This window comes from Bos mutus, chromosome 16, assembly GCF_027580195.1.
Source record: "Bos mutus isolate GX-2022 chromosome 16, NWIPB_WYAK_1.1, whole genome shotgun sequence".
Lineage (NCBI taxonomy): Eukaryota > Metazoa > Chordata > Mammalia > Artiodactyla > Bovidae > Bos > Bos mutus.
In genome coordinates, this window is record NC_091632.1 from 44,349,138 (window position 1) to 44,361,963 (window position 12,826).

Below are 12,826 nucleotides of genomic sequence, written 5' to 3' on the forward strand. Positions count from 1 at the left end.
TAGGATTAAACAAGTTGACCTCTGAAGCATGAAGACAAGCGCCTGATGAATAGGAAGCACATAGTAGGTGCTCTTAGCTGACGTCGTTATCGTTATTTCCCTTCCTGCTCCAGTCAGTCTTTCATTCCTCCCCCCCTTTTTTTTTGGCCAAGCTGCAGGACATGTGGGATCTTAGTTCCCCGACCAGGGATCAAACCTGTGTCCCATGCAGTGGAAGTGCTGAGTCTTAACCACTGGACCACCAGGGGAGTCCCAGTCTTTCCTGATTCGATCTGGTGATAGTTAAATTGGTTTTCATTCCTTGAGTATAATACATTCTGAGGAGTCAAGGGGCACCTGAAGGCCTTCTACTTTGTGAATCCAGGCCTGGAATAAGTATTCTGAGCTCCCTGCCTCGCCAGCCTCTCCATTCCAGCAGGATAAAGTCCCACATCTCAGCTTTTGCTGAGAGAAGCCAAACATGCTCTTAAGTCCTGCCTGCTGTCAAAGCTCTTTGTCTTCCATAGAGTCTTAGCTGCGCTGTCCATAGTCACCCTCTTCCGAGACCTTGTGGCCCTGACTGTCCGCACCCCACCTCCAGGGACCTGTGGGCCCCGACTCAGCTCAACTTGTCTGTCTCACAGACATTCAACTGTCCTTCCTGAAAACAGGAGGAGGTTGTAGACCCTGCCCTTCGGAGGCTCCCAGCTTCCCTGGAGTCATCAAACCTCACGCGCATAAATTGTGACTTTGTGTAGAAAAAGAGAATTGTCCCAGATGGTCTTTGAGGACCTACTGTGTGCTCTTGTCTGACTTGTCAACTCCTTGCAGTGACCCCATGGGGAGATAGGATTGCCCTCCCATTTTACAAGGGAGGAAACTGAAGCTGAGACAGGTGAAGTGACTTGTCCAAGGCCATGCAGCTCACTGGAGCAGATCCAGGCTTCGCTCCGAACCCTGGGTTTGTTTTTAAACACCCTGCTCTTCCTTTCTCCCCATGCAAGGGGCTCCAGGTATAAACTTTTTCCAAGTGCCGTTTGAATGTTACCTGGAGCGTTTTATAGCAAACTCTGGGCCATACCTGGGACCAGCAGAACTGGTCATCAGTGACTGATGTGGGGCCTGTGGGGTGAGGGGCGCTGTCCTGGTGACAGAGGCTTTTAAGAGGCCTGTAGACCTGGTCTAGTCAGGGGAGGATGGTCAGAGGCTGGCTTCCCAGGTGGCACTAGTAGTAAAGAACCCACCTGCCAATGCAGGAGACATAAGAAATGTAGGTTCGATCTCTGGTTTGAGAGTATTGAGGAAATGGCAGCCCACTCCAGTATTCTTGCTTGGAGAATCCCATGCGTGGAGGAGCTTGGTGGCCTATAGTCCAGGGGTCACAAAGAGTCAGACACGACTGGAGTGACTTAGCATGCACGCACGATCAGAGGCTGGCCAGGAAGGGCACTCCAGGCAGAAGGTCTGACGATGGCAGAGTTCCAGGGAGCAAGTTCCAGCAAGTGGCCGGGGATGTGCCAGCAATAAGAGGGAGCATCCTGGGGCAGCAGAAGACGCTGTGGTCCCAGGGGGTGGAGCCTCATCCTCAGCCTCCATCCCTTTGCCCCCAGGAGCAGCACCACAAGGCTCAGGTGGAGCAGTTCCTGGCAGAGCACGGCGACGAGTACCAGTCTGTGAAACTGGTGGGCCCCGAGGTGCGGGTGGCCAACGCAGACGCCAGGAACATGGGCGCGTGAGTTGAGGGTCATGGCGGAGGGGCCGTGTAATCAGGAGCCCCGGGCGGGAAGACAGAGGTTCAGAAGGCTATGTGGTCTCCAGCAAGTCCTGCCCCTCCCTTGACCTTGGTGTTCTCATCTCTCAAATGGGGAAACCGTTGAGTCAACCTCAATGCTCCTGGGGAGGGCTGAGCAAAGGAGAAGCAAAGGAGAGACAGAGGAAGGACTGGAGGCCAGAGGAGATAAATGCTGACAATTGGAGAAACAGCCTCTGATTTTTTTTCCTTTATCATAGAAATAAACAAGTTTAATTTGTGTTGACTATAAAAGAGTTAGAAAGTGCAGATCCGAGATTGGCAAACTCCTTATAAAGGACCAGCTAGTAAATCTACATAAGTTGGCTTTGAGGGCTCTGCCGTGATCACTCAGCCTGGCTATTAGAGCATGAATGAGCGTGGCTGTGCTCCAATAACATTTTCTTTATCAACACTGAAATTTGAAGTGCATATGATTTTCACATGACTTCTTTTGATTTTTATTTTCCCCACCCATTTAGAAATGTGAAACTGTTCTTACAGATTTGTGATTGCCATGGGGTGGGAGAGGGATGGACTGGGAGTTTGGGATTAGCAGATGCAAACTGTTACATAGAGAATGGAAAAACAAGGTCCTACTGTGTAGCACAGGGAACTATATTCAATATCCTGTGATAAACCGTGATGGAAAGGAATATGAAAAAACGTCTGTGTATATATATATGTACAACTGAATCACTTGGCTCTATAGCAGAAATTAGCATTGTGAATCAACTATACGTCAATAAAGTAATTTGACAAAAGTTCCTGGGGATTCTTTTAGTGGTCCAGTGGTTAAGACTCCATGCTTCCACTGCAGAGGGGCACGAGTTCGATCCCTGGTCAGGGAACTAAGATCCCGCATGGCGCATAGCACAGTCAAAAAAAGAGAAAAGGGTCAAAACCCCAGGCAGTGGGCTGGATTTGCACTGTGCTCCATAGTTTGCTGAGCCTGGCACCAGTAAACAGAAAGAACATAGATTTTTAAGAAAATTTTAACTATTACTGATTTACAATATTGTGCTAGTTTCAGGTGTACAACTTCGGATTCTTTTCTATTAAAGGTTATTACAAGGTATTGAATATCATTATCTTTCTGGCATCTGGCACCCAGTTCCCTGAAAGCCTTGGCACTGGGGAGAGCAGGCCCACAGGCAGGTTCCTACACTGCTCGGTGCTATGGGGCCATTATTTACTGTGCTGGACAGTAAATCCTTGTTGTTTATTTTTTGTATATTAGTGTGTATCTGTTAATCCCATACTCCTAATTTATCTCTTCCCCTTCCCCCTTTTCCACTTTAGTAACTGTGTTTTTATTTTCTATGTCTGTGAGTCTATTTCTGTCTTGTAAATATGTTGGTTTGTGTTATTTTTTTAGATTCCACATGCAGGTGATATCATATGACATTTGTCTTTCTCTGTCTGACTGATTTTACTTAGTGTGAGATTTTTAAAGCTTTTGGTGTAGGTTGCCAGACTGTCCTCTGGAAAGGCACAGCCAGTTTACCCATAGCACAGAGCAGTGTAGGGACCTGTCTGTGGGCCTGCTCTCCCCAATGCCCAGGTTTCCAGGGCACTGGCTGCCAGATGCCAGGCTCTGGGGCTTGTCTTGACAGCTTTGTAGTCCAGGGGTTGGGTCTCAGAGTCGGGAGGGACCTCGAGGCGGCTGGTGCCAGCCTGCAGCAGGGCTGACCTGAGCTCCCTAAAGACCCTTGGCTGGTACCTGGTGATGACAGATGTGGGCAGCGATGGGGACTGCAGGTGCAGGGATCCTGGGTGGTGGGGAGGTGGGCACCAGCACCCTGACCCCAACGACCCTGTGTTCCCTCCCCACAGGGACTTGTGCCGGCAGGACCGTGGCTGCACTTACTACTTCAGCGTGGATGCCGACGTGGCCCTGACTGAGCCCAAAACCCTGCGGCTGCTGATCGAGCAGAACAAGTGAGGCTGTGGGCTGGCCGTGGCCGGCTGGCAGACAGGCCCTCAGGGCTCACGATGGCCCTGGACCCGAGTCTGGGCTTGGGGTGGGGGCCCCTCCCCTGCCTGTCTCCTCCTCCACACTGGCCTCACCTGTGACCCTGGGCTGTTCCCAGCCTGGCTATCTTGTCTTTACACACACACACACACACACACACACATTCTCTAGTTGCGGTGAGTGAGGGCTACTCTTTCTGCAGTGCACAGGCTTCTCATTGCAGTGGCTTCTCTTTTTGCAAAGCACAGGCTGTAGGCGCATGGGCTTCGGTAGTTGCACCCCGCAGCCTCAGTAGTTGTGACTCATGGGCTCTAGAGCACAGGCTCAGTAGTTGTGGTGCTCAGGCTTAGTCGCTCTGCGGCATATGGGACCTTCCTGGACCAGGGATCGAACCTGTGTCTCCTGCATTGGCAGGTGGATTTCTTATCCACTGTACTGCCAGGGAAGTCCTGGCTACCTTGATTTAGTCTAGGATGTTCTCCACCTCCTGGCTCCAAGCTCCAAGCTGTCCCACCCCCTACCCCCACCCCTCCTCCTCTGTGCCTTTCCTGGCTGCTCTGTGAGGGGCAGGGGGAGCTGGCACCAGATGGGCCAGACCCCACCCCAGGCCCTACTCCAGGGAGGTCCTTGCAGGTTGAAGGCACTCTCCCTCCCCTTCCCCACACCTGGACCTGCCCCAACCTCCCCTCAGGCAGAGGGACTCCCTCTGAGATGCTCCCTTCCCCAGGAACGTTATCACCCCATTGATGACCCGCCATGGGAGGCTGTGGTCGAATTTCTGGGGGGCACTGAGTGCAGATGGCTACTACGCCCGCTCCGAGGACTACGTGGACATCGTGCAGGGGCGGCGTGTGTGAGTACCTGCAGGATGGGGGGACACCCTCCTCTGTCTTCCACCTGGCCTCTCCTCCCCCAGTATTCCTGTCCTTGTTGTGCTCAAATTCCTGCTGAACTGAAGCAAGGAAGACTGCAGTCAGACACACAGAAGGACTTCCTGACAATTATCCTGGGGCCATGTGCCCAGAGTAGGGGAATCAAATTAGCACCATCCTGCCCTCCCAGCCTGTGACTTCCCCCTCGTCTGACCCCTGACCCCCAGCCTATGACTCCACACCATTGCCTGTGACCCCCTCCATCTTCCCCTGTCTCCCTTAGGGGTGTCTGGAATGTACCCTACATCTCAAACATCTACCTGATCAAGGGAAGCGCCCTGCGGGCTGAGTTGCAGGAGACAGACCTGTTCCACCACAGCAAGCTGGACCCCGACATGGCCTTCTGTGCCAACATCCGGCAGCAGGTTAGCTGGGCTGGGCAGTCAGAAGAGGCCCCGTTGATGGGGAAGACGAGTTACCTTGTTCCCGTGGGCCCTGTGGCTTCTGAGATCCCAGCAGGACTGCTTACAGGCTGCCAGGCCCTGGTGGGGGCACTTGGGGCCCCAGGCATGAGGGCTGCCCCTCGGGGTCTGTAGGATCATTTTAGCAGACCCAGTTATCACACTATCTTTATCTTTTTTAAAATTTGTGTTTATTTATTTGTGGCTGTGCTGGGTCTTCATTGCTGTGCGGGCTTTCCTCTAGATGCAGTGAGCAGGAGCCGCTCTCTAGTTGCAGTGCCTGGTCTTCTCATTGCAATGGCCTCTCTTCTTGTGGCTCCCGGGCTCTGGAGCACAGGCTCAATAGTTGTGGCACACAGGCTTCGTTGCTCCATGGCCTGTGGGATTTTCCCGGACCAGGGATTGAACCCACATCTCCTGCATTGGCAGGTGGATTCTTTACCACTGAGCCACCAGGGAAGCCCTACACAATCTCTTTTATGTACATTTTGACAGAGCCCAGAGAAAACTGAACTTTCCACCTTTACTCCAAGTAATATGCCCAAGAGTTGCCCTTACTATTTCCCTGTGCCCCACTCGATACTATTTTGTGGTTATTTTTTTTTTTTAATGTGACAGCGGGATGATGTTTTCCTTGTGCCCACAACTCACTCCAGGATCAGAACTCCATCCTTTTCTTTTGCACGCTCATTCTTTCACTCCTGTTCAGTCCTCCAGGAAGTCTTCCTTGATTGCCTCAGGCCTTGGGCACTTGGGAAATGGAGTGACCCACACTGGGTTGTGAATTTAAATATGGTGGGTATAGGAGGCTTCAGTTTTGCCCACGCCAGGGGTCGGGTGTGCAGGAGAAGGGAGGCTCTCTTCCATCCAGCCTCTTCTCCCCAGGATGTGTTCATGTTCCTGACCAACCGGCACTCCTTTGGCCACCTGCTCTCCCTGGACAGCTACCAGACCACCCACCTCCACAACGACCTCTGGGAGGTGTTCAGCAACCCTGAGGTGAGGCCCCGGGTGGGTGGGCAGGCATGGGAACAAAAGGGACCTCTGTGATCCTGTGACCTGAGGCATCTCCCTCCCAGAGCCTGACCTAGGCTAGGCTGGGACCCCATGGTCCCCCCTGGCTCCCTCCACCCCAGAGGGCTTGTCAGGCAGGATTCCAGTGTGGAGAGGAGACTGTCTCTCGAGGCAGCGCCATCTGGTGGAGGAGGGACCTGGAGTTAGAGGCTGAGGTTTGTGGTCCATCAGCTGTGACAGTTAAACCTGTCCACCTTTGGGGCCTCGGTTATCTTTTTTTTCCAGGCAAGGCTTTACTGGGGCCCCTTCTGCAGCAGTGGGGAGTGAGAACTAACGTCAGGCTCCCTTGCTCACTCTCTTCCTGAGGAGGGGTGAGCTTGTTCCCTGTATAGGGTGAGAGTTGGGTTGTGTCCAGGGGTCTGGGCGGAGCAATAGCTTAGGTGTTTTGCCCTCTGGTGTTGAGTGCAGGGGGCATGCTCAGTACCCTGATTTTGCTCTTGGCTCTTGAGAAGTGGCAGTGGAGGTTGTTTAGTCCTTCCGTTATCTTTTGTCCAGAATCTATGGGGCCTCAGTTATCTCAGCTCTAAAATGGGCGTGCTATCCCAGCCTGCCTCACCTCTGAGGGTGCTGTGCTGATCAGAGGAGGAGGAAGTCCTGACAGCATCACTAGATGTTCAAGCCTGTGGCTGATGTGGGCACAGGCACATACCTGCAGGGGGACCTATACATGTACACTCACATGCAAACATGGACTCCCATGGACATACTTGTGCGCCCAAACAGCTCACATGACCCAGCGGGCAGAGGCGCATACAGGCTCCCCCACTCCCACCCCCAATGCTCCCGCACCCCACCGGGCCTGGGGGGCAGAACTCCCTCTTGGAACAGCCCATGCAGGTCAATCCCAGCTGGCCCAGGCTGGCCCGAGGACCCAGCTCCCCCTCTCCCCACAGGACTGGAAGGAGAAATACATCCACGAGAACTACACCAAGGCCTTGGCGGGGAAGATGGTGGAGATGGTAAGGCCCCAGCGCCCTCTGTGAACAAAGCTGCTGGATATACACCCTGCAGCGGCTGCAGGGGACAGACGGCAGAGCAACAAGACCAGCTGACCTGGGGGAGGAGCAGGAGCCCCCTTCCTGTGCTCTGGTGCTGCATGGGGCAAGGGAACGTGCAGTAGGGTGCCCCTGCATCTTGATGGCACTTTGCAGCTGGAGTCTTCGGGGGTGGAGGGGCCTGAGGCATCTTCCCTGGCCAGAGCAGGAAAGAAGAAAATGTCCCCAATTGTGGTCTCAGCTGTGGACTGTGGGCCTAGAATGAGAAACAGATGCTTCCTTCTCTGCTTCTCCTGGAGTCTGTGGGCCTCTGCTCCCTGGATCTGCATATTCCTTTCCAGGCTTAGGCAACTCTGTGACCTTGGCTGAGAAGGGCCAGCTCTGAGCTCTGGTTCCTCCTCCCTTCAGCAGCCTGCTGAGCTCCTGTTCCCTGGGGACACTTGTGGAGACACGGAGGGCTCACAGACTGGGGTTTGGGACTGACATAGGCCACATGAGGGGCCTTGCCTGCAGTGGGGTCTGCAGAGGGCCGTGGGGGCAGCGGGAGGACGAAGTGATGCTTCTCTGGACCCTGTGACCGAATCCCCGCCCTCCTCAGCCTTGCCCGGACGTCTACTGGTTCCCCATCTTCACGGAGACGGCCTGTGATGAGCTGGTGGAAGAGATGGAGCACTACGGCCAGTGGTCCCTGGGAGATAACAAGGTGGGGGTCCAGATGCCTGGACTGCGATGGTGGGATGCTGCCCCTTCCCCATGCCTGCCCTCGGGGCTCTTTTCTTGACAAGCTAGCCAACCTCTCTGGGACTCCTAGAGATGGGGGCATTGGCAGGGGTGCCTGCAGACACTTAGGAGTAGAGGGAGTGAGAAATGGGATGGAATGTTGGTCTTCAAGTTGCCATTGCTGCTGGGTGACTTAGAGCTGCCTTTGTCTTGAATTGCTAGGTTTCCAGTTCCTGGTGTGTCATTAGAATGATTTCTCTTCCTTCCCCAGATTGGGCATGGAGATGGGGAGGAATGAGATAATGTGGGATGCAGAAGGATTTGGAAGCAACAGCAGTGTTAAGATCACCAGACACCAGTGTTAAGAAGCAAGGGGCATGGTGCATGTGACAGGCTGTGCCTTCCCTGAACGAGGAATTCATACCTGCAAGCCTCTTAGAAAGTTCAGGAACCATTTTTAAAGGCACATGAACCCCTGGGCCTATATGCCGCTGGGACCAGCTAACATCTGGGCTAGCAGCTGGACTAAGCATGGTTCATGGGTCTGCCCAACTGACATACTTGGTGCCAGAGCTCATCTCCAGAACCCAGTAACTCAAATAGCCCACATGTGGGGTCTGGTGAACTCTTGTGCTCCAGTGACCCAGCCAGCACTGGGGCTCTAGTACCCCAACTAACCTGTGGCCTCTGCGTTGGTTTTCTGTGCTGTGTAACAAATCACCACAAAGCTTATCAGCTTAAAACAATACCCATTTATTATCTCCCAGTCTCTGTGGGTTGGGAGTCCGGCTCAGTGTCTCACAAGGCTGCAGCCCTGGTGTCATCCGGGACTGGGCTCCCATCTGAAGCTTGGGGTCCTTTTCCAAGCTCATGTGACAGAACTCACATCCTTGCAGCTGCATAATTTCAGGCAGCTTGCTTTTTCTGGGCCAGCAGGACACAAAATCTCTGTCTTCCAAACCCTCCTTGAAGGCCCACCTGAGATGATCTCCCTCTGGATGAACCCAAAGGCAGTAGACATTACATTAATTACATCTCCTGAATCCCTTCACTTTTGTCCTGTAACCTAACCTTACCCCATCAGGTTCACAGGTCGAAGGGAGGGAATTTAGAGCATGTACACCAGGGGGGCTTCCTGGGTGGCTCAGGGGTAAAGAATCCACCTGCCATGCTGAAGACACAGGAGACGTCAAGGGTTCTATCCCTGGGTCGGGAAGATCCCTTGGAGGAGGGCATGCAGCCCACTTCAGTATTCTTGCCTGGAAAATCCCATGGACAGAGGAGCCTGGCAGGCTACAGTCCATGGGGTCGCACAGAGTCAGACACGACTGAAACAACACGCACTACACCAGGGAGCTGGAATTTCATGGTGTGTGTTAGGGGGTTAGATCTTAGAATTCTGCTTACCAAATTCTCCTTGGTCACGTCTAGGACAACCGCATCCAGGGTGGCTACGAAAACGTGCCAACCATCGACATCCACATGAACCAGATCAACTTTGAGCGGGAGTGGCACAAGTTCCTGGTGGAGTACATCGCCCCCATGACGGAGAAACTCTACCCGGGCTACTACACCAGGGTGGGCGCGACTGGGGTGCAACCGGGATGAGGGTGTGGGGTGGAGTGGTTGGGGGAGGGGAGGAAGGCGTTCCAGGCTTGGGGGAGAGTTTACTGAATATTTAGTCTCTAGGAGTGGCGTCTCCTCCCTTCAGGGGTGAGGCTAGGCCCCCGGAAGGTGGGGCCTCGGGAGGCGGATACTGTGGGCGGGGCCTCGGGAGTCATCTAGTTGGTAAGGGGAGGCCACTCTGCCTCCAGCCAGGACTCACTTCTTTGCATCCTCCTCTGTGTACTTAAATCCTGCTCTAGAGGCTCATATAAGCCCGTGTTAGCTGGCTGGCATGCGCATTCCTTTAGCTCCCTCCCTCGTGTGTCTGGCTGCCTCTTTTGACTTTTGCCCTCCTTCAGTCACCTCCTCCTTGTTTACCCTGGTTTTCTCCAAACACCTGCTTTGAGTGTGCCAGGGCCTTGCCCCCAAGGAATCACCAACCAGAAAGAGTCATGAGGGTTACGTTTATTTCCTCTCTTCATCTTCTCCTGCTCTTCCTTCCTCCCTCCACGTCCTCCCTTTCTTTACTTTTCCTTCCCTTCCACCCCATGTTTTAATTGAGAAACTTGTCTGTGCCAGACGCTGGAGAACACAGCATAAGCAGATCTACTGTCTTGGTCGACTTTGCAGCGATTGGATGAGGGGTCCCTTCTGTGCACCCCTGCCTCTCCCAGCATTTGGGGGCCTCTCTCTAACTCCAGTTCTCTTGTCCCACTTCCTTGGTGCAGGCCCAATTCGACCTGGCCTTTGTCGTCCGCTACAAGCCCGATGAGCAGCCCTCGCTGGTGCCACACCACGACGCCTCCACCTTCACCATCAACATCGCCCTGAACCGGGTTGGAGTGGATTATGAGGTGAGCAGGGGGCATCTTGGGCCAGGGGCGGGCCAGGGCCAGGGCTGACGGGAGTAAGCAGCTCACAGAGTGGCCAGTCAGGGTATGCCAGTGCCAGAGAACCCTAGAGAGAAGGTGCCTGGTGCGTGGAGATGGCTTCTTAGAAGAGGTGGGCTCAGAGCACAATTTGGTTGGGGGGACAAAGCTTTAGATACAACAGAGCAAGGATTCGGGATGTCTGGGGGCCAGACTGGCTGGGCTTGGGTCCTACCTCCCTCTCACCAGCTCTGTGTAACATGTAACCAGGTACGTTTCTTAGCATTTCCCTCATATCTTAGATGGGAAAACCTAGAGGACCCCTCTGTAGAATTGTGAGAATTAAATGAGCTCATCCAGGTAATTGCTTATGTGAATCCATAATAAGTAATCAAGGAAAATAATAGCTATTAGTAATAAAAAGTTTAGGGTTTTCATCACTCTTGAAATAAGAGGGCAGCTTTGGGAATGGCAGGACAAGATTAGAGTGGGTATGGGGCACAGGCTTGTGACCAGAGCGGGGGATGGGGAAACCAGGAAGACATGAGAGTGCAGAGGGAATAGTTGGGGGCCTCAGGGCCCCAAGGAAGGGCCTCTAGGTGTGATCAGCTAGAGAGACAGCCATTTATTCACCATTTACTCCTTAAGCTGCTATTTTCTTTTAAGAGTCTTTGTGGAATTTGTTAAAATATTGTTTTTGCTTTATGTTTTGTTTTTTTTTTTTTGGCCATGAGGTATGTGGGATCTTAGTTCCCTAACCAGGAATCTAACTCACATCCTCTGCGTTGAACAGCAAAGTCTTAACCGCTAGACCGCAGGGGAAGTCCCAAGTTACTATTTATAAAAGCTTCTAGGGACTCAGCCCTGGGCAGGCATTGTGAAGGATACCCATAAAACACCTATCATTTTTTTGAGAGTTTACAATATATCAGGGGTTTTCATAGGGGACAGTGATTCCCTCTCAGCAGACACTGGCGATAACTGAAGACATTTTCAGTTGTCACAACTATGAGGGTACTATTGGCATCTCTTGGGTAGAAGCCAGGGGTACCCAGGACAGCTCCCCCATATGAAAGATTATCTGGCCCATGTGATGATAACTGTACAGCAGTGTAAATGTACTTATTATCATTGTATACTTGAGAATGATTATGATGGTAAAGTTTATGTTATGTGTATTTGCCACAATTAAAAATAATTATCTAACCCAACATGTCCATAGTGCTAAGGTTGAGAAACCCAGCCCTAAGCTAGCTCTTACTTGTATCTTCTCATTTAATTCTCACAACTCTGTACAGTTTAATGTCCATTTTCCAGAAGGGCAAACTGAGGTTCAGGTTGGTCACAGAGTCACTGCCCAGTGCTGCCTGCCTCCAAGGCCAGTGCTTCTGATTCCTTGCTCTTTGCTGAGTGTCTTCCTTAGGCAGCTCATGGCTGTCGCTCCACAGGGCATCCCCAGGCAGGCTGTACTGAGGGGCCCCTTGGCTGTGATGGCTCAGATGGGAGAATGGGGGTGGGGGTGGGGGGAGAGCCCGGTGTCCGTTGGGGAACTGGCACTTCCTGTTGGGGAATCCACACTTCCTGTCTCGCAGGGCGGGGGCTGTCGGTTCCTGCGCTACAACTGCTCCATCCGAGCCCCACGGAAGGGCTGGACCCTGATGCACCCCGGGCGACTCACGCACTACCACGAGGGGCTCCCCACCACCAAAGGCACCCGCTACATCGCAGTCTCCTTCGTCGATCCCTAACTGGCTGGGAGCGGCCACCACAGACCTTTTCCTCTTGGTCAACAACCACTGCCCAGCAGCCTCCGGCGCCTCGGGGCCCAGGGAACGGGATCCAGCCTCCAGGCTCTTGACCTCTCACTGCTTTTGAGCCACCTTCGGAGAGACAGGGCCGCAGGCCAGACAGAGGCAGAGCATAGCTCCTTGGCTGGGACCTTCCTGGTGCTCTGGATGTCTTCCAGGGAAAAACTGGTCACTTTCACTGCTTTGTAGCAACTGGTCTTTTCTCACCCATCTTCCTGAAAAACCCAGTCCCACTTCCTCTGCTTCTTCCAGGGGGCAGTGCTTGAGCACAACAGGGGCTGACCCAGCTGCCCAGAGAGACTCTAGGGGTGAGAAGTCACACCCCAGAGCTTCTCCCCAGCAGAGCTGCAGCCTCAGGGGCCTTCTGCTCCAGGGTTGATACTGAGACCTGGGTCAGACTCAAGTCCCCACATGACCGTGGGACTGCAGCAGCCCCATCCTCCCTGGCTCCTATCATGGGAGCAGAACGCTGTCCCTTGGAGATGGTGACTCAGAAAACCTCCTGGGAGACAGGAAGTGCATGGATGTCGCAGCTCCATCCTCTGCTTGACCTTTGCTGGGGGTGGGGCAGAGCAGGGAGTGGTGTATCTGCACACTGCACTATGTCATCCTGTCCTGGATGCCTCTGGAGAGAGGGACAGACAGAAACAGCGTTCCTATTAAAGGTCATTCAAACCAC

At 53.3% G+C, this 12,826-nt stretch overlaps 1 protein-coding gene across 1 annotated transcript in view; it reads left to right on the forward strand.

The window, feature by feature from the left end:
* PLOD1 (procollagen-lysine,2-oxoglutarate 5-dioxygenase 1) overlaps positions 1-12,826 on the forward strand; it is a 29,476-nt gene extending 16,650 nt beyond the window's left edge. Inside the window, exons 10-19 of the mRNA XM_005889193.2 lie at positions 1,590-1,711; positions 3,605-3,709; positions 4,471-4,596; positions 4,899-5,040; positions 5,962-6,075; positions 7,044-7,109; positions 7,744-7,848; positions 9,297-9,443; positions 10,199-10,324; positions 11,932-12,826. Coding sequence (XP_005889255.2) covers positions 1,590-1,711; positions 3,605-3,709; positions 4,471-4,596; positions 4,899-5,040; positions 5,962-6,075; positions 7,044-7,109; positions 7,744-7,848; positions 9,297-9,443; positions 10,199-10,324; positions 11,932-12,087 — 1,209 coding nt within the window. The 3' untranslated portion in view covers positions 12,088-12,826. The remainder of the gene's footprint in view (positions 1-1,589; positions 1,712-3,604; positions 3,710-4,470; positions 4,597-4,898; positions 5,041-5,961; positions 6,076-7,043; positions 7,110-7,743; positions 7,849-9,296; positions 9,444-10,198; positions 10,325-11,931) is intronic.